The 19,483-nt window shown below is 38.3% G+C and overlaps 7 protein-coding genes and 1 pseudogene across 15 annotated transcripts; 4 read left to right on the forward strand and 4 right to left on the reverse strand.

The window, feature by feature from the left end:
- The first annotated feature begins 2,024 nt into the window (after positions 1-2,024).
- On the forward strand, positions 2,025-4,458 carry LOC104712739 (protein PIGMENT DEFECTIVE 338, chloroplastic). Of its 6 annotated transcripts, none has more exons than XM_010429701.3 (8): positions 2,025-2,970; positions 3,121-3,195; positions 3,278-3,349; positions 3,463-3,543; positions 3,623-3,720; positions 3,814-3,939; positions 4,032-4,080; positions 4,192-4,458. In XM_010429701.3, exons 1-8 carry the CDS (start codon positions 2,125-2,127, stop codon positions 4,357-4,359), a joined length of 1,515 nt encoding a protein of 504 aa, XP_010428003.1. In that variant the 5' UTR covers positions 2,025-2,124; the 3' UTR covers positions 4,360-4,458. The 6 variants fall into 6 exon arrangements, 2 of the variants coding, with proteins under 2 accessions (XP_010428003.1, XP_010428002.1); XR_015566277.1 differs by having other exon boundaries at positions 2,056-2,966; positions 3,278-3,376; XR_015566276.1 differs by having other exon boundaries at positions 2,056-2,966; positions 3,278-3,354.
- A 57-nt stretch (positions 4,459-4,515) lies between these two features.
- LOC104712738 (embryogenesis-like protein pseudogene) lies at positions 4,516-5,404 on the reverse strand (annotated as a pseudogene). Its single transcript, XR_015566278.1, has one exon. The product of XR_015566278.1 is annotated as an embryogenesis-like protein pseudogene (transcript).
- Positions 4,516-7,458, reverse strand: LOC104712741 (uncharacterized). Its single transcript, XM_010429704.3, has 3 exons — positions 7,069-7,458; positions 6,640-6,804; positions 4,516-6,481 (listed from the first exon to the last, which is right to left on the reverse strand). The coding sequence occupies exons 1-3, from the start codon at positions 7,369-7,371 to the stop codon at positions 6,380-6,382; spliced, it is 570 nt and encodes a 189-aa protein (XP_010428006.2). The 5' UTR covers positions 7,372-7,458; the 3' UTR covers positions 4,516-6,379.
- On the forward strand, positions 5,636-6,153 carry LOC104712740 (uncharacterized). Its single transcript, XM_010429703.2, has one exon. The coding sequence runs from the start codon at positions 5,636-5,638 to the stop codon at positions 6,035-6,037; it is 402 nt and encodes a 133-aa protein (XP_010428005.1). The 3' UTR covers positions 6,038-6,153.
- Positions 7,459-7,533: 75 nt separating the features above from the next.
- LOC104712742 (uncharacterized) lies at positions 7,534-9,062 on the forward strand. 2 transcript variants are annotated; one of them, XM_010429706.2, is made up of 5 exons: positions 7,534-7,665; positions 7,766-8,081; positions 8,164-8,340; positions 8,480-8,590; positions 8,690-9,062. In XM_010429706.2, the coding sequence occupies exons 1-5, from the start codon at positions 7,612-7,614 to the stop codon at positions 8,932-8,934; spliced, it is 903 nt and encodes a 300-aa protein (XP_010428008.1). In that variant the 5' UTR covers positions 7,534-7,611; the 3' UTR covers positions 8,935-9,062. The 2 variants fall into 2 exon arrangements, with proteins under 2 accessions (XP_010428008.1, XP_087321995.1); XM_087465869.1 differs by having other exon boundaries at positions 8,164-8,355; positions 8,690-9,036.
- Positions 9,011-12,250, reverse strand: LOC104712744 (polyadenylate-binding protein 5-like). Of its 2 annotated transcripts, none has more exons than XM_087465866.1 (7): positions 11,618-12,250; positions 10,663-11,444; positions 10,510-10,587; positions 10,319-10,408; positions 9,893-10,216; positions 9,556-9,777; positions 9,011-9,458 (listed from the first exon to the last, which is right to left on the reverse strand). In XM_087465866.1, exons 1-7 carry the CDS (start codon positions 11,958-11,960, stop codon positions 9,225-9,227), a joined length of 2,073 nt encoding a protein of 690 aa, XP_087321992.1. In that variant the 5' UTR covers positions 11,961-12,250; the 3' UTR covers positions 9,011-9,224. The 2 variants fall into 2 exon arrangements, with proteins under 2 accessions (XP_087321992.1, XP_087321993.1); XM_087465867.1 differs by having other exon boundaries at positions 9,556-9,768; positions 11,618-12,167.
- Positions 12,251-15,322: 3,072 nt separating this feature from the next.
- Positions 15,323-17,024, reverse strand: LOC104712746 (uncharacterized). Its single transcript, XM_010429712.3, has 2 exons — positions 16,555-17,024; positions 15,323-15,834 (listed from the first exon to the last, which is right to left on the reverse strand). Exons 1-2 carry the CDS (start codon positions 16,930-16,932, stop codon positions 15,625-15,627), a joined length of 588 nt encoding a protein of 195 aa, XP_010428014.1. The 5' UTR covers positions 16,933-17,024; the 3' UTR covers positions 15,323-15,624.
- An 81-nt stretch (positions 17,025-17,105) lies between these two features.
- Positions 17,106-19,419, forward strand: LOC104712747 (F-actin-capping protein subunit beta-like). Its single transcript, XM_010429713.3, has 8 exons — positions 17,106-17,298; positions 17,557-17,627; positions 17,809-17,922; positions 18,174-18,256; positions 18,345-18,418; positions 18,576-18,695; positions 18,825-18,920; positions 19,094-19,419. The coding sequence occupies exons 1-8, from the start codon at positions 17,170-17,172 to the stop codon at positions 19,175-19,177; spliced, it is 771 nt and encodes a 256-aa protein (XP_010428015.3). The 5' UTR covers positions 17,106-17,169; the 3' UTR covers positions 19,178-19,419.
- Positions 19,420-19,483: the final 64 nt, after the last annotated feature.

Raw genomic sequence — 19,483 nt, forward strand, 5'->3', positions numbered from 1 at the left:
TCATTTGATATGTGATTAATATAAACTTTAAGACCATAGTTGAACTCGTTATTACCGGAAGAGGAGATGATCGACATATAAACTACTATTAATTAAGGAGGAGACTTGTCTTACCTCATACATACTCCATTTTTAAAACTTATCTCTACAGCGATGATTACGCCCTCGTTCATAATTTCACATACCTATCACCGAATTATAAAAACTAATATCATAGTTTAACGCAAAACGTAAAGTTACACACTTACACTTATATTGGTATTTTCTTATTGGTAAGAGACCAAGATAGTGGTAACATTTTGAAACGTTTATCAAACTTGTCGATCGCCCAACATAAACTTGCATCTTATGTCAACCACAAAACGTTTGTTTAGCCGAATCTAAGCATCTATTAAATCAGTGTACTACGAGGGAACAATATTAAATTCGGATGCTAATCAGCAATCACTAAATTATTGGTTTGAATTTTTTATATATAGTTTCATTTTATTTTTTAAAGATACGATTGACAATGACTCACTGGTTAGTTAAACATTGAGTACGCATAATTAATTATTTCATTTCTGATAGGTGGCGAACGGCGATTAATCATAATACTCAATCGGTGAGTTTTTATTTGTATAGAGCTTTCATGATAGTCACAATTATGTAAATTAAATCGACGTTATTATTTTGCGTTCTGATGGGTTGTCGTCAGGTTAGAACTTTGATCATCATAAACAAAGTACTAGTATATATGAAGCATCATCTCATCCCCACTTTTTTTTAATAATGGGGATTTGAAATTATGCAGTTTGTCTAATCGCTGTCTAGTGTTTATTAGTTTTCACTATGATCCAAATCCAAATGTATATATGAACAAAACTTCTTTTTCATTTAATTTTTAAAAAAAACTTTCTAAAATTTTGTATATATTGAAATTGAATGCGAATATATTGTTTTTATTGGCCGACGCAAATGATGTGTAAGACATAGAGTAATTTCCTCGTACAGTATTAAGTTTTATTCATTTCAATAGGATATTTACCATTAGGTGTTTTTAGTTGTGTATATCACTATATCAGTACATAAAACAGGAGTGTTTTTTTTTTTTTTAACATCTAACAAACTTTATTAATATGAACTAGAAGTATACATAATTATCAATGAGATTACAATTACAACCAATAGTTTGAATCACAAAGAAACAAAAAGCAAATACTTAATCATTTTCGTCATTGTCGTCAATCTGATGTGATTATTATGTTTGGGAATCATTTTCTTGTTGTTGATGAATACCAGTAAAGCATTCGAAACTCATAACTCATACGTAGCGATCCATCCAAACAGGAGTGTTCATATACAATTTTGATTCGAGTTTTCAAATTTTTTTTTTAAAGCTTTATTATGTAAAGCAAACCTTATTATTATTTTATTTGTTTCGCAGATATTATCATTTGACATATTTTACATAAATTATATCTATACATGTACATTTTTGTTCGATAAATAATTCAATAGATGATAATGTTTTAAATCAAAAAAGTAGTTTTAAGGATAAACTATAAATATGATTTAAAATATCATATTGGAAATAAATATGGATTATTTGTTATGATTTTCGTTATTATTCCAATTTGAATATCAATCAAAATATGTTTTTATGATAAATATATCCGGTTAGGTTTGTTTTGTGTGTTTGGTTAGAATTAGAATATGGTTTCTTTAGATATTAAGTCATATAACCAAGAGTGTTTCATTAAGGTGTTCATCAAATATAGTATACCACCAACTTTAGATTAATACAGTCTAGAGACGTCGTTATGCATTAAATCGTATCGCCGACCACATTATTTAAAACGTTATTATTAATAAATAACATGAGTTTAATAAATGCGACGGTCCATTTAGGAACGACGGGTCCATTATTATTTGACATATAACCACACAATTTAATTAGGTCCATTATCATATGTTTGGGCTTCTTTCTTAGCTGTCGCCTGAGTGGGTTTCATTGTCACATTTAAAACTTCGTATCCCAAATTGATAAATTTCCATAAGAAAGAGGACAATTTTGATAAAACTGGAGAAATGAAAAAGATAAAAAGAACCGTTTGAAGATAAGAGAAGAGAAAGAAAAAAAAAATGCAAACGCTTCTCAGTCAGCCATGTAAGTCTCTTCTTCCTATACTCACTGCTTCGTCGTCGATTCGTAGCTCCGGTGGTGATGTGAGAGAATGTATCAATTTTAAAGCATCGGAGAAAGCTTCGCAGTTTCGATTTTGCGAAACCCTAATCCCTTTTCGGTTTCGTAGTTTCGCAATTTGTCGAGATTTCGCTGTTCGTGGAGCTTATGGGATTAGATTCTGCTCACGAGACGGTGTTGAAAACGGAGGAATCGTTGCTGAGGAAGAGGAGGAGCTTGAGTTATTGAACAAACCGAGTCCTGTATCGAAATCAGAGAATGAGAAGGAGAATGGTAAAGCAGACGATGACGAGATTCTGAAGCCGTTTTTGAAATTCTTCAAACCGGAAGAAGGAGAAGGAGATGAGTCGGAAGAAGTATCCGAGGAAGAGGAGGAGACTGGTAGAGTCAGTGTAGAGTATTACGAACCTAAACAAGGTGATTTTGTGGTTGGTGTTGTGGTTTCAGGTAATGAGAATAAGCTTGATGTGAGTATAGGTGCTGATATGTTGGGAACTATGTTGACGAAAGAGATACTTCCTTTGTATGATAAAGAGTTGGATTACTTGTTGTGTGATTTGAAGTATGATGCTGAAGAGTTTTTGGTTAATGGGAAAATGGGGATTGTTAAGGATGGTGATGATGATGGTGGTGTTGAGATTGCGGAATTTGCTAAGCAAGGTAGACCGGTTGTGGAGATTGGGACTTTTGTTTTCGCTGAGGTTTTAGGGAGGACGTTGAGTGGGAGACCTTTGCTTTCTTCTAGACGTTATTTTCGGAGGATAGCTTGGCATCGTGTGAGGCAGGTTCTTTTCTTGTTCCTTGAATTTTTTGTTTCATTGTATGGATTCAAAGACTGTTTTTTTGGTTTTGAAGTGTTTTGTATTGTTTTACATGTTGAGGTAATATTTATAAGCAGCTAATAGCTAATGAAGAGTGAAATTGTTCTGTGGCAGATTAAGCAACTTAATGAGCCTATTGAAGTTAAGATAACTGAGTGGAATACAGGAGGGCTTCTCACCAGAATTGAGGTATACGAATTCTTGATTTTGGGGTTCACATGTACTTAGATTTCATACCTCAAGTGTATCTTTTGTGTTTGTTTAATTTCAGGGTTTGAGAGCTTTTATTCCGAAGCAGGAACTGGTGAAGAAAGTGAACAGTTTCACCGAGTTGAAGGAAAACGTAAAGCAAGAGTTTCTTTCTTCCACTGTAACAGTTTTGTTTTCTGCTGAATCGCAGTAGGCTTTTTGGTTTCATGGTTCTGCGTTTTCTCAGTTTTTTTTTTCGTGTTTCAGGTGGGTCGTAGACTCTTTGTGCAGATTACGCGGTTGAACGAAGACAAAAACGACTTGATACTGAGTGAAAAAGTAGCCTGGGTTAGTTACACTTTTGTCTTGTCTTTATAAGAAAACCCCAACAAGGAGACTAATGATCTATCGCATAATGATGTCTCAGGAGAAGCTGTACCTTAAAGAAGGAACACTCTTAGAAGGAACAGTTGTCAGAATCTTACCATATGGAGCTCAAGTCAAACTCGGGGATAGTAGCAGAAGGTGAGTTCAATCTATTGCTTTCTTAAATTAGTACTTCTTCTTAGTGATTATAGGTTTTGTATTCATTCCGTTTGCCAATACATGTTTCCACAGTGGACTGCTACACATTTCAAACATAACTCGCAGAAGAATTGGATCGGTAAGCGATGTGCTTCAGGTGGACGAAAGCGTGAAGGTTCTGGTTGTGAAATCTCTATTTCCAGACAAGATTTCTCTCAGGTTAAACCTTGAATAGAAACGCAAATTGCATAACTGACTGGTCCTGAGTAACAACTATAACCATCTTCTTCTATTGTCTGTCTTTTATACAGCATTGCAGATCTTGAAAGCGAACCGGGTTTGCTCATCTCAGACAAAGAGGTATAGCTCAAATCTTTTAATCTATGGACCAAAATTGACCTCTTATAACCCGCCAAAAACGCCATTTCATATCCCTACTATAAACGTTATACCGCGATTTTGTCAATGCAGAAAGTGTTTACAGAGGCTGAAGCGATGGCAAAGAAGTATAGAGAAAAGATGCCTTCAGTGGCTACAAGCCCGATTTCTGATCGTCCTCCAATCACAAGCAGTTTCCCTCAGGGCAAGGATGAAGAAATCTATGCTAACTGGGACTGGTTCAAGTTTGAGAGTCAGTAGTGACATTCACAAATCTTGTTAACATGTTGTACAATGACTTTTTGTATTTGAAATTTTAGGACTATGTATTATTATGAGTAAATGTTTCCTCCTGATAAAGCTTGTTCCTTTAGATGTGTAGTAAATCTATGTAAAGATCAAAACACACACCGAAGCTCACTGAAATAATATAAACTTTAACAAGAAGTTGTTTCATTGCTATGGCATTGCAAGGTTCAATCAGTTTTAAGAATCTGACCAAAATTTATTGAAGACATATATGATAAACAATGGCTCAGTGACCAATCCGGTGAAGAAGATGAAAATTTCAGCTGACCTCAATCGATCATTCGTTAAGCTGTTGAAGCTCAGCTTTGAGCTGTTCGATCTTGAGTCCCATGGATCGCTGTAGAGAAGCTTTCTCTTTCTCTGTTACTTTCCCGAGCAAACCTTCAAACATCTCCAAAACCTCAGTCACGGCGGCTCTCGCGCACTCTGCTTCTTCGTTGAAGTAAACCGTCTCCTTCGAATCCATCGCCATTTCGATCTCCTCACGAGCTTCAGCGAACTTGAGATTGATCTCGTCAACTACCTTGTTCACATCTGGCGGTGAGCCGCCGCCGCCGCTGCTAGAGTCGGTGCTGAAACTCCTCTGATTCTCGAGGAAAGACTTGGAGAATGACGCGTTTGGGATACGGAGAATTCGTGAGCTAGTATATGATGATGATGGTTCTGAGAGACTTGATTTCGAATAGTGAGACGGTGATGGACCTGAGACATCGCCGAGTGAGTTTATGGTAACCGGAGAAGAAGATATAATGCTTAGATTCTGAGGGATTCGGAGAGGCTTTCTGGTGAAGAAGTTCCGGAGAGTAATTGCTGAGTGAAGACGCATGGTTAGGTTTCTTCTGATATGAATCCGCCGGTTAGGTTTCTCCGAGTTTCTTGTAGGTCGGCGGCGGAGATAAGTTAGGGGCAATTTGAGATTTTTGTTCAAAACTACTTCAGGTTGATGAAGACGAAGAGATGTTATGGGCCTAATGGGCTTCATAATTAAGCCCACCATGAGATTTAGAAGTCAGAATAAGACAGGTGATGATGGTCAAAGTCAAACTAATCAACCAAACCACATAAGCACCTGAACCATAAACTGTAAAAGGCTCTCAGTTCTCACTGACCACTCCATTCGCGAACCACTCCATTTCCATTGACTTTTTTACGCAAATCAGACTCCTACATAGACCCCTGAGCTCAAAGACAGTATCATCAACCAACAAATACTTGAGCCTTTTATCCAATGGATCCCACTGTTCCACCATCTCGAACAAAGCCCCTAACAGTTTTCAAGATGGGTTTAGCCTCCGCAAGCATCCGTTTGGCTAGCCTTGCTTCTCGTTCGAAGAGGAAACTTTTTCGTTGGACTGCATGTTATGGCTCTGGGTATGAACCTGTTATACATCTCCAAAACGATAGGACTGTGATGATGATGATGAACAATGGTGGTATTTATGAGCCAAACGAAGGTGAACCGAGCATGCTCTTGAGTGGGGATCAGAGACGAGGACCGTTGTGGCAGAAGAACATTCTCATGGGAGGCAAATGCCAGCTTCCAGATTTCTCCGGTGTTATATTGTATGATGCTGATGGACAAGTTGTTCCTCCGGCCAAGAACTCTCTTCCTTTGCTCACCTGGAAGTAAATAAGAAGAAAGGCTAAAACCTACTTATTATTTGTTTGTTTGCATCTATTTTCTTGGAATATATAATGTATGGTATATTGCTCTATGATTTTCTATAATTAAAAGATTTAAGGAAATATGAATTGTGTGAAGCTCTTGCTCAAGACATTCATGAATCATAATATAACATATACACCAAATGGCATTAGCTTTTACATCAGAATCACTGTCACCAAAGTGTAGAATAACTTTGGTGTTGCTTTGAACAGTAATACAGGGGTAAGTCATAAAAGATGTCATGACTTTGGTGTTGCCCAGTCATATTTTAGAAGTATGAGCTCCTTTTGAGATGAACTGACTTTTTCAATTCATGTAATATTCAGGCTTCAATACGCCAATGTAAGATAGGTTGCGGTATTGTTCTGCAAAGTCCATGCCATAGCCCACGGCAAATTCATCTGGACACTGCGCATATTCAAAAGATACAACACATGTTCAACACAAAGCCATAGATTATAGAGACTTAAGTGAGGCTAGTTCCTAACACCAACAAATACTTCTGTCTACCATGGTTTACCCATCCGAATGCATATTTGAACGGAGAGAAACAAGAAACAGCTTACTTGAAAACCAATGTAGAATTTGCCCTTTCCAACCAACTCAAAATGAACCTTTCTTCTAGATGGCTTGTCTAGTAGAGTGCAAACTGAAACAGATGATGCCTTTTTCGCTTTCAAGTGCTCGATCAAGCAGTTGAGTGTATTGCCGGTATCCACAATGTCCTCAACCTTTAAGAAAACACATAAGCTGGTCAACTAAAGAGGCAGTGAAATTTCCAAGATGAACAATACTATCATCAAATCAAAACATCAAAGTAGTCTACTGTCTAAAATGCTATTCACATCACAATTTGCATATCATCTTTAAATGTTAAAAACTCCATAGATAAGACTTTAATTTCAGTAAAAGACTCAAACTTTTGTGAAATCCATATGAATCAGAACACATAACTGTACATGAAGGGGGGGGGGGGGGGGGGGGAAGGAGATTACCAAGACTACATGTTTGTTCGTGATGTCAAGCTTCAAGTCAAATGAAATCCTGGGAGTTCCACTAGAGACAGTACCAGAGCCATAAGACTCAGCTCTAATGAAATCGATAGCGATAGGCAAGTCGATTCGTCTGACGAGATCGGCCAAGAAGAGGCAAGCACCAGTAGCTACACCGACGAAGACAGGCGATTCCGATTCACCGGGGAAATCAGAAGTAATCTCGGATCCAAGCTGACCCACCCGCTCCGCTATTACTTCGGCACTAAAAAGCACCTTCTCTATGTGCTTCTCTAGCGCCATCATCTTCTTCACCAAAAGCTTAGGATTTGGGATTTTAGGGTTAACTGTACAAAACGCGGGAGCTTAACCGAATCCGGTACAAAATAATCTGGAAATTGCCAACATAACAAACCGAACCTATTAAACCAAACCCGGTACTAAATTTTGCCAAATTGGCGCTAGAAACGAAAATTGAAAAATTCATTTTAATAAAAACACAAAATCGAAATCCCTAGAGAGAGTCACACGAAGAGACGAAGAACAATGGCGAGTACAGTCTTCATCGCTCTACAATGTTTCGAGTGTTCAACGATGCAGGTTCAAACTCTCTCGTCTCTTTCTTCTTCTCTATCTCTGTTAATTTTGCGTATATTGGTTAGTTACTTTTTAGGGATTTTGGTTTTTGGGGGATTCGTAGGTGAAGCAGAAGAAGAAGAGTAGCAACAAGTGGGTTTGTGTGATTTGTAATCAGAAACAATCAGTGAAAAAAGTGTTTGCTCAGGGTTTTAAGGCTAAGGATCTTCGTTTCTTCGTCCAATCGTTTAATATGTCTCGCAAAGTTAGCGATGAGGAGGCACTTGGTATTGTAGATTCTGAGGTTGATGTTAAAGTAGAGGTTGATGATGAGGAGGTTTTAGATGTTCGTGAGAAGAAGCGATCTGATTGGAGTGAGTATCTCGATTGTGATTCGTCAAATGGTTGCTCAAGATTAACTGGAGAAGAAGAAGAAGACGGTGAGTCTAAAACGATGGAATCAGTTTTTTTAATTGGATATATTTTGTATATAGTGAAATTGATTTAGAGATTTTGTTGTAGATGTGAAGATTGTGACTGAGATGCCCAAAGACATGTTCAAAAGGCCAAAGCTGAACAAATACTCTAGTCCTGGTGGTTCATCATCAGTGACAGGAGGTGGGAAGAAGAGAGATGGTTATGGCCTTTTCAAGCCTCCCTTACCTAGACGTAGCGTCAAAAAGCCAGATTTTTGTTCAGGTAAGAGGGATTCAGGTAAAGCCGCTACGAATGTTGTGTAGTGTGTGTATTCGGACACTGTTCTGGTAGAAAGCATGAATGGTTTTTTTTTATTAACTAAGAGATGCTCTCAATAAGTATACCTTTGAATGTGTTGTAGATGGGGTTATGATGAGGAAGGAGGACAAAGAACAGAGAAAGCTAGAGTCAGAATCAGAAAGAGTTATTAAGCCAGCTTCAAAATGGGACGCCTACTTGATCGATGGCGAAGGTGAACACCAGGCACCTAGCTTTAGTTTGAGTAAAGCCACTACGAATGTTGTGAAATGTGTGATATTTTCAGTTAGTGTACCTTTTGAATGTGTTGCAGATGCAGTAAGGATGAGGAAGGAGGACATAGAACAGGAAAATCTAGAGTCAGAGAGAGTTACTAAGCCGGTTTCAAAATGGGACGCCTACTTGATCGATGACGAAGGAGAACACCAGGCACCACCACGATTTGGTGGAAAGAAGGGATTGAAGGATGATGATGTAGAAGAATGGGACAAAGCAGTAATGGAGATGAGTACGGAATGCCAGATAGTAGACGAGGAGGTACATCCAGATTTCATGTGATCAGAGGTATTAATTACTATGTTTTTAACCAGGCTGCAGATTATTAGATGATGCAATATGTAAAGAGATTCTGAAAGATGCAAAAGAGTTTAACTCATTAAAGTAGACTCCAAACAAAACTAGAAAAAGGTACTGTCTTAATGCTAAGAGTAAAGAACTCAAAACAAACCTATCAAAGAGAAGTTGCAAAGGAGAGAAAGAAAAAAAAAACTAGTTAAGGAGTTCCTAAAAGGTTTTAAAGCAACTGTCTAAAAAAGCCAAATGAATATTGTCTTGAGTAAACAGTGAGTTCACTCGGTTGAGGAGAGAGCAAACTGGTCATCCACTGATGACCCAGCTGGTGGTGGATTTGCAGAGAGCCTGAGAACAGCCAGAGCCTCGGAGACTTTGGCCTTAAGAGCTTCAGGTGACTCAAGAAGGTGCAAGATCTCTGCTTGATCCATCTCCAGCAACATACCAGTAACTTTAGCTGCATGAACTGGCTCATGCTGCTCCACAAGTGGGTAAAGATTCTCCCCAAGCATCTGTCAACAATTCACATTGCAATAATATAAGTTAAAAAATCTATTTCTAATGCAATGGCCAGAATGAGATAAAGAGAAAGATATATAGGGGACAAACCTGTGGGTGATCGTCGGGGCTAGCCGAAGCCAATTCAGATGTCAGCTTAGAGATGGGGATGATAGATGGCTTGTGCGGGTGTTGAGGAGCATTGTGAGAGATTGCAGATGCATTCAATGGCAAAGGGATTATGCCTTGAGGAGCAGATGCTTCCATCCCGTTCCTCCTGTTGACAGCGCCTCCCATGTATCTCATTCCCGGGCTTGGGGTTTGCTGCAGCATCTAACATTTCAAAGATAAATAAATAACAAAACCCAACCAAATTCAAGTTCGTATGATTGTTTTTAAGATAAAAAACGAGCTACAATTCATATAAGAACTTATGATAAAACTTTACTTGTTGTTGCTGGAAGTGCTGCTGCATGTTACCAGGAGGACCACGCCTGAACCCAGCACGGGGACCAGGCTGAGTTTGCCTTTGAAAAGGGAAAGGCATCATGAAGTTGGCCTGGCCTGCACCTGGACGCACCCCAGCCATGAACTGAAGGTTGTACCCATACCCCATAGGCTGTGACGGCACCAGACCTTGACCGTTCTGTCCTATGAACACTGGATGGTGTGGTCCCGACATTGGCCCTCCTGGAGGGTGATGATGGAAACCAGGCATTGGTGATGGAATTGGCGACATGGTCCCAGGTGATCTGATGTGAGTAAACAGACTCTGAAACAAGAGAAGAAGGTATATAAAGAGTTTGAAAATCAGTGTCATCACAAGGGTGCAATCTACAATCTATAGATCATAGAGAGAGGGCTAATTAAGAACCTGAAGGTGCGCACGTCTCTCTTCCTTGCGCTGAGCCAATGCAATGTAAAGAGGTTTCCTTCCAATCATCTTCCCATTCATTTCTTTCAACTGCATATAATCATCATCCCCAATGAACATTACAATTAATAGATTGAAGTATATATATATATATATATGTTGAAAGATTCTAAATTCAGTTGGAAACTTACAGCTCTTAAAGCTTCTTCAGGATTAGAGTAAGCAACAAATCCAAACCCTCTGCTCAAACCTTGAGCGTTCATCATAACCTAAATATAACAAAACGCTTCAGTTCAATGTATGCAAAATAAACTATTGAAGATCAGATAGAGATAATGACAAACCTTGCAAGAGGTAACAATCCCGTACTCAGAGAACATCTCCTTGAGCTTCTCATCATTCACACTATCATCAAGATTTTTCAGATACAGATTTGATCCTTGCAATTTCTCAATCCTGCTTTGCCTCTCTTGCTCAAACTTCCTCCTCAATTCCTCTTCCCTCTCCGACTTCTTCTGAGCCCTACCAACAAACAACACATCCTCTCCGAGGCTAATACCATTCATCTTCTCAACAGCAACCGCAGCAGCTTCAGGGCTCTCAAAGTTCACAAACCCGAAACACCTCGATACCCCACTCTGGTCCTTCATCACAACTGCACTAGAGATCTCACCATACTTCCCAAAAGTCTTCTTAAGCTCATCATCAGTGATCTCTTTTGGGAGGTTCTTGACATAAACGTTAGTGAAACGAGGCACAGCACCGCTCTCACTACGGGACCTGTCCTGACGGCGAACAAAATGGCCAACAAAGACTTGCTTGTCATTAAGCAGCATGCCGTTAAGCTTGTCGATAGAAGCCTGAGCGGCTTCCTCTTTCTCAAACTGGACAAAACCATACCCTTTGGAACGTCCCACCACGTCCATCGCAACCTTGCAAGAGAGAATAGTCCCGAAAATCGAGAATGTATCATACAAGGCTTTGTTATCGATAGATGCATCAAGGTTTTTGATGAACACGTTGGCTTTTCCACTCAACCTAGTGCTCGGATCACGGTTCGAGAGCATGATCCTTATAGGCCTGTCTTTTATCGGAGTGTAGTTGAGATTTTCCATCGCTTGACTCGCTGATCCAACCAAAAAAAAAACAACAAAACACCAAATAAGAACAAAAGCAAAACACATCATGAACAATATTATACAATCCTGTCATGTCGTAATCCATAATAATAATATTAAATTCCTCAAAGTGAATATAAAAATAAAATAAAAGAGGGATTATTATATAATAATTGTTTACCATCCTCAGGGTTAGAGAAATTGACGTAAGCGTAACCAAGAGAGCGACGAGTCAAATCACGACAAACCCTAACTGTCTGAACAGTAGCGACTGAACTAAACAGATCAAACAGATGTGCCTCATTGATACTCGGATCTAAATCTCCTACGTACAGCGACGAGTTGGGATGCGTTTGCAACGCTTCCACAGCGACAGCAGCAGCCGCAACCGCAGCAACCTGATTCACAGCAGGGAAAGGAGCCGCCGCGGGAGGAGCAGGAGCAGCAGCAACGGGGGGTTGATTAGGAACCTGATCAACCATAGCAGTCGTCGGGGCAATTCCAGATGCAACCGCCGCCGCCATAGCGTCTCTTGATGACTTCTAGGTTTTTTTTTTTTTTTGTGTTTGAGAGAGAGGCAGAGAGATTGATTCTTCGAAGTTTGTGTGGTTTTTACAAAAAAAAAAATTAAGGGGAAGATTTTTTTATTTTATATTCCTTTTTATTATTTTTGTGTTTTTTCCTTTTTTGGGTTACTCTGGTGAATAAGAAAGAGAGGAGTAAAGAGACTCGAAAGGGTGCGACGAGTTTGGTGTTTGTATTTATACCATTCGATAACGAACCGGTCCCTACGGATCGGAGTTCGATTTGACGTGGCTTTTTTTGACCGAGTTTTTTTATTTTTTATTTATTTTATTATTATTATATCTGGATCTTTCAGTGGGCCTATTGGCTTTCTTGTTTGTTCTGACCAATACACAAATGCCACGTAAGATTCATGTTTTCTGTGTGTTTTTTTTGCAATAAAGTGAAAGAGTATATTCATGTAACTTATTTATTCGTTGTTTATGATTTGACCAAACTTTTGTTAAGGTATATATTTTTTTTGGACAAACTTTGTTATGGTACTTAATTCAAACCCACAAGTAGAGAGGTACATTTCGGAAATTAAATAAACTTATAAAAAAAGTTTTGACTATGTTATATACGGACAAGATTTGATGATTTTTGTACCAAAAAAAAAAATCTGATATCTTTTTTTTTTTTTGTTAAAAAGTTTTCTTATAGATAATAAAGTATTACATAAAGAGCCACTAATACAAAAGAAAGAGGTAGAAAGCTAGCTGAAAGCTAGATTACAGAAGATAAAACGAGATATATAATAAAGAAAACAAAGGAAGATTAAGTATGAAAGAGGAAGAGAGCGAGACAAGATAATGCTACAAAAGATTATAAAATCTCAGATTTCTCACGGAGGAGCAGAGGAGGAGGTCTGGGGCCCTGTCCAGTAATGGAGTAATGGAGTTCGCCTCGAATTTTGAAAGACTAAACTTTGGGCTCTATTCGTGACCGCACTTAAGACTTTATGAAAAACTGATTGGGAAGACAAAGTGGTGCCACAATGGTACCTGCGATTTCTCTCTCTCCAGATTTCATAGATACACGCTTGCCATGCCTGAAGCAAGGCTAGAGAAATGTCTTTGTTTGAAGAAGCAGATGGTAGCCATTCCATAATCTGATTCCACGAAATAGGAGGGACTATAACCAACAACTTAGATACCATCTTTTTCCACACATCTTCTGAGAAGTGACAATTGAAGAACAGGTGGTCCCTAGTTTCATCTTCAAATCCACAAAGAAGACAAGTCGTACCCACATCGCAATCCCATTGAGAAATTCTATCCATAGTTGGATTGCGGTTCAGAACAAACAACCAAACAGAAAAGCATGTTTTGGAATTCTGGCCTTGTGCCACACCAAAGAAGACCAAGTAACCAAAGATTTTTTATCCCTAATATGATTCCAAACATGACGAGAACAAAAGGATGTCTGAACCCGCTCATCTAGCAACCAAACTGTAGTATCACTAGAAGCCGAAGGACAAATAGTTGTGATGTGGGTATAGAGTAGGATTTGTTTATCTGACCTTGCAGGAGAGAGATTCCAACCTGTGGGAGTAAGCTGATCCTTGACTGTAGCAAACAGAGGAACGCCGAGAAGCATTGGCCCGTTATTACCAAAAAAGTGAATAAGTGGTCCGAACGGAGTCCATGGATCCTACCAGAAAAAAGTTTGTTCTCCATTTCCAATTTGAATCCTGAGAAGAGACCATGTCTTTGGTCTTAACTTCAGAAGATTACGGAACATCCAAGAGTACCTATAGTTCCGTACATTTAGAGCCCAGAAAGAAGCGTGAGAAATATATTTACTCCTCACCCAAGCCATCCATAAAGAACCAACTTTAAAATACAACATCCAAATGAGTTTTAGACCGCATGTTTCATTCCAAGCTGATAAGTTTCTCAGACCTAGACCACCTTCTTGTTTAGTGGTAGAGATGTTTAACCAAGCCACTTTTGCCCCTTTTGCTGTTTGAGCTGATCTATGCCAGAAATACGCACTACAAAGAGTATTTATGCGTCAAATGACCTACTTTGGGAGAAAAAAAGCCGAACTCCAATAACAAAATCTGACATCATCTAATTTGTTTTTTTGAACATACAAATACACAAATACATAGTTATTTGGTTATATATTGAATATATATGATACTGTATATAGACTAATAGAATGCATATACTTATTTTCAGTTTTATTATTAGAGTTTGTGTTGTTTTATGAAGAGTTGGAAAGTTTGGGTTGGAATGCTGAGAGTGGGATAAGTACGGGTTGGAATATAGCGACGACCCTTAGAGTTTAGGATAGTTTTGTGATAAAATTGTAGTTTTTTTTCTTTGCTTTATTATGTGCAACTTTTGAGAATTGGTAATAATACCAGAATTTATTAAATCTAATCTAATCTATTGGATTTCTTGTTTGTTTTGGCCAATATACAAGTGTCGCTTAAGATTCATGTGTTTTTGTGTGTTTTTTTTGCAATAACGTGAAAGAGTATATTCATAACCTATTTATTCGTTATTTATGATTTGACCAAACTTTCAAACCCACAAGTAGAGAGGTACATTTTGGAAAAGAAATAAATTTGTAAAAAGTTTTGACTACGATATACGGTCAAACTCTTCTATTTGATTTAGGATTGATGGTTTTTGTACCAAAAAGAAAAAAAAATATCTGATATCATCTAAATTGTTTTTTTGAAAATAAAATTACACAGATACACAGTTATTTTGGTTATATATTGAATATATATGATATTTGTATATAGACTAAAAGAATGCACATACTTATTTTCAGTTTTATTATCAGAGTTTAGGATAATTTTTTTTTGTTCTTTGCTCTATTGTGTGCAACTTTTGAGAATTGGTAATAATGCCAAAATTCATTTAATCTAATCAAATTATATGTATATTTTTTTTTGGGATTTTGGATTGACAATTTTGGATGTAGAAAAAGTCTTCAGGGCATGTACGAAATTCATCATTCTTAAAAAAAGCTAATAAAAGAGTTCTCGACATAAACTTATGTCGGAATGTTTTGGGTACTGTTGGTACCTCGTATGAGTTAAATGGATGCCACATGTTCCAACTTTTGTCTTCCTAATAGGTACTTTTTCTACTACAAATAAGTAGGTTAGATAAGGGTGAGGTCGACCGATTCATGTTAATGTTACAATTGCAGACAAATCATTTTACATATACATACCAATTACCAAGGTACAACAAAATAATAATAAGAAAGTTATCATCAGGCTTGTAAGTTGATTACGAGGAGGCAGTAGCAATGTATATATATTAAACATGGACAGGCTTTGTAGCTATACTAAAGCTTTGTTTAAAAAAAAGTCAAGTATCAGCTTCCATAAAGACCACATCGCATTACACATGAAAATGCATAAAACTATCAAATTTTAACAAGATGCAGATTGAGAAAATGCTTGTTCTCTATTGGTTCTGAAAGCAAGCAATTGGGCGCCTCAAGGCTTATCAAAAACAAAAGAGTGTTACCAAGAAAGGAACTTGTTGAGTTAAGACAAGAGAACAACCTCTATATATATGGTCGATGAAAAGACTACAGTTTCGACCACATTTCAAAACGAGACCAGTGGTAGGGTATGTGATATCATATAGATCACCAGCCATACTTCCTTAAAAAATCTCTGGTTCTCTTCCTAGCTCGAGTGAATACTATTACTATGCAAGCGAGCACCCACGGAGGAAAAGTACCAATGGAGATGTTGTTCTTGATCCACGCTGGAGGGTCTTTCAATAAAAATGTTATTAAGAGCGTAACAATCACGACTCCAATAATGATTCTTGTGATGGGTTTGATCAGGGAATCCTGAAAAACCAAAAAAAAAGTGTCCAAAGACATAGTGTAATCAGATGAATCACATGATTAAAGCTGCATGTTTTCACGTTTTTTCTCTTCCAATAACCATAGACCATAATGGTATCCAGAGACTTTCTTCTACTCCAACGAATTCAGAGTAGCATGACATCCATTCTAGTGTCTACATGCATCTAGTAAATCTATGCTCTTTAACAGGCGTCTTGTAAATCATAGAGGTGTAATTCCAAGAAATTGTTTACTTACAGCAAGAATAAAGCTGAGGTTCTATGAGACACTGAATTGTCCGAATCCAATCCAAGTGAATTGAAAATTCCAGGGCAATTGAAGAGTAAAGAAGCCTAGACTATTGATGGACATGTATGATAAGGTTCATATGCACAAGCAAAACAATATCAAAAACTCAAATGAAGGCAGAAAGCTAACGTTGAGTAATTCTACTATCCACAAGGATGATGAAGAGATAAAAGCCAGGTCCAGCTGATGCAAAGCAACACTTATATCGTGACTTCCTAGGTGTTAGCTTCTCCTCAGCAGTTGTAATCAACATTACTATGTCATCTAGCACAATCCACCACAATTTCAACACACTTCATTGAAGAGTCAGTTGGGAACTACAAACTAAGCTAAGGAGATCGTTCTCTTTCCCTAATTCCTCTTGCCTAAGTGAAACTCAAAACTGTAAGATTCAAACCAAGGAACAGAGATTACCTGAGGTTCACCGTCGATGTAAATAACGGCACCATCCCTGTAAGGCAACACAGACCGGCCATTCCTAGGGTGAAATCGGATCGGAACAGCACGACCTTTCTCAACGTTGAAAGCGAAGATGGATTTGAGTCCATACTTCTCAAGAATAGATCGAACCTCGAGCTGATCCTGCTCATAACCGCCGAGATTTGACTTGAACACATCGATCGGACCTTTTCCACTCTTATACAGATGGATCTCAACTTCCGGCACCTTCCCCGCCGCGGTCTTCGATATCAATCCACCGTACGTTTGAGACTCTTCTAGCAACGGTGTAGTCTCTTCAATCTCTTGCTGTGGATCTATCTCCTCCTTCTCGTTCTCCGTCATCGATGACATGACTTTAACGATTCACCGGTCCGATCACTTTTTTCTTTCTTGTAATCCCAAGAAAGCCAAAAAATAATATTCCTCACATAACGACGACGTTTGGTTCAGTCAAAATGGGCTGGTGAGCCTTATTATGGGCCTAATTGGTATAATTGGGCAATTTGATGATTTGGTTATATGGTTATCATCAGTTGTCTTAACGGAGGAATAGATTTCTCCGGCGTGCGTGCGGAGAGGTTTGAAGAGATGGAGGCAGCTTTGGGACTTCTGAGGAGAATGCCGCCGAAGCAGTCGGAGACGGCTCTCTCTGCACTTTTAAGCCTCATTCCTCAACATTCTTCCGATCTTCTCTCTCAAGTCGATCTCCCTCTTCAGGTAATTTTGAAATGTGATATTGTTGCCCTGAATCCTCTTTGTTTGTCTCCCAATGTATGGTTCACAAGGGCTTGGTTATGTAACTTCAGCGATTAGGATGGGTTGATTAGGTTTATGTAGTCTGAATGAGTTAGTTACGCATCTGTTTACCTCTTCTGGGTCTAATTCAATTGTTTGCTAGTTTAATTTGTAGAAAGAAATGTAAGTTTTTTTGTAAATGTTTGATGACGGGGAATGAGTATCCATGTATTGCAACAGGTGTTACGTGATACTGAAAGTGGGAAAGACTTCATCTTGTGTGAGTACAACAGAGATGCAGATTCCTACAGGTACTTTTTTGTGTAATGAGAGAATTTAAATGTTTTATGGTTTTGGTTTAGTGCTTGGAATCAGCGGAGAAAGGAATTGAGTTATTGGATTAAGAGATAGTTTTATAATTGAGAAGCTACACTACTTCTTGTTTGTAGCTGAAGTGCTATTTGTTGTATCTTGTGATCTTTACTATTGCAGGTCACCTTGGTCTAATAAATACCTTCCTCCGCTAGAAGATGCTCTTTACCCGTCGTCAGAATTAAGAAAGCTCGAAGTTGAAGCCAACGATATCTTTGCAATCTACCGTGACCAGTGAGGTTCTTTACCTATCTCGTTCAACTTGCAAAGCCATGTAGTCATACTAGTTTGTTAAGCGATTGAAACGGAGACATAGTTAGCATCTGATCTGAAAATATGTGGTGTTTCATGTTTTTAATGTCTATGCGGCTCCTGAGGTTTGATTGATTCATTGAATTAGAGAAAGTGTCCATGAGATAGGTAACTGAATTAACTTGCAAAGTTACCGAAAAAAACCCCTGTTTTGATCAGTATAATTTTTCCAGGTATTATGAAGGTGGTATATCTTCAGTCTACATGTGGGAGGATGATAATGAAGGCTTTGTGGCATGTTTCCTTATTAAGAAGGGTATTTTATTTCCGTAGAGTTCAATAACACCGAAGGTTAGGCAATACAAACTCTTCACCTGAGCTGTTCTGGTTTTTGGTTCTTGAAGATGGGTCAAAGTCAGGTCATGGTCGGAGGGGATGCCTGGAGGAAGGAGCGTGGGATGCCATTCATGTTATACAGGTAACTCTCTTAATATACTTACCATTACCAAGTGCCTTATGTGTTAAAAATGTTGGCCATTCTGTAACACACCGCCCACACTTGCAACTAATTCATATTTTCCTAAGCAGCTCTTTCATGAACTTCATATTTCTAATTCCTGAAGTTTTAAACCTAGGTTGGTCCAGAGGAGGAGGAAATGGCACATTATTGCTTAACAAGTACTATCATGCTCTCTCTGGCCACAGATGATGAGTCGTCAGGCAAATTCGGCTTATCTGGATCAATTAGAAGACAAGTAAGTAGTAGCTTCTGTTTAACACATGCCTACACATAGATATATAGCTCCTGGTAGGAATAGTGATTCGATGGTGGAATACCAAATATCTCTAAAAGAATAACATTATTCTGCTACTGTTGAAACTAGATGAAAATGGATCTAACAGTAGCTGAGGGACATCTGTGCAATATGGGAAGAATGATTGAGGAATTGGAAGGCAAACTGAGGAACTCACTTGATCAGGTCCTACCTCCAATTCTACAAACTCCTTTTACTTGTGTAAATTACCGCATCCGGATTGCTTACCACAAACTCTTTTTAGGAGAAGATTCAGATCAGATCATTATCTATCATCATCTCATAAGTCAATCAAGTGTGTTGGCCCAAAGTTTAACAATGGTTTGGTGAAACCGCAGGTATACTTTGGAAAGACAAGAGAAATGGTTTGCACATTGCGTCCACCAGCTGAGATTGTACAGATGAGATTACCTGACACCTGATATGCTCCTCCCATTGCACTTTTTGTCAGAACATCTCAAATCTCCCCGGATTTTTTTTGTTTGTTTTTATTGTTTTGTTTCGATTGTCTGATTTCAAACGCTTCGCCCCCCCCCCCCCCCCCCCCCCCCCCCCCGTGTTTTGTGTGTATGCCTCTTACTTGGTTTAAGTGTTTTCTCTGACTTCACCATCATGTAACCATCTTTCTCCATAGATATGCAACAATGATACGGTTCTTTTTAAAGCTAGTATTATTAACTATTCGTGATCTGCGTAAAAAAACCTCCAAAACTATAGAATAACAGAAA

This window comes from Camelina sativa, chromosome 9 (genome assembly GCF_030686135.1).
Source record: "Camelina sativa cultivar CO46 ecotype springtype chromosome 9, ASM3068613v1".
In the NCBI taxonomy this organism is placed as follows: Eukaryota; Viridiplantae; Streptophyta; class Magnoliopsida; order Brassicales; family Brassicaceae; genus Camelina; species Camelina sativa.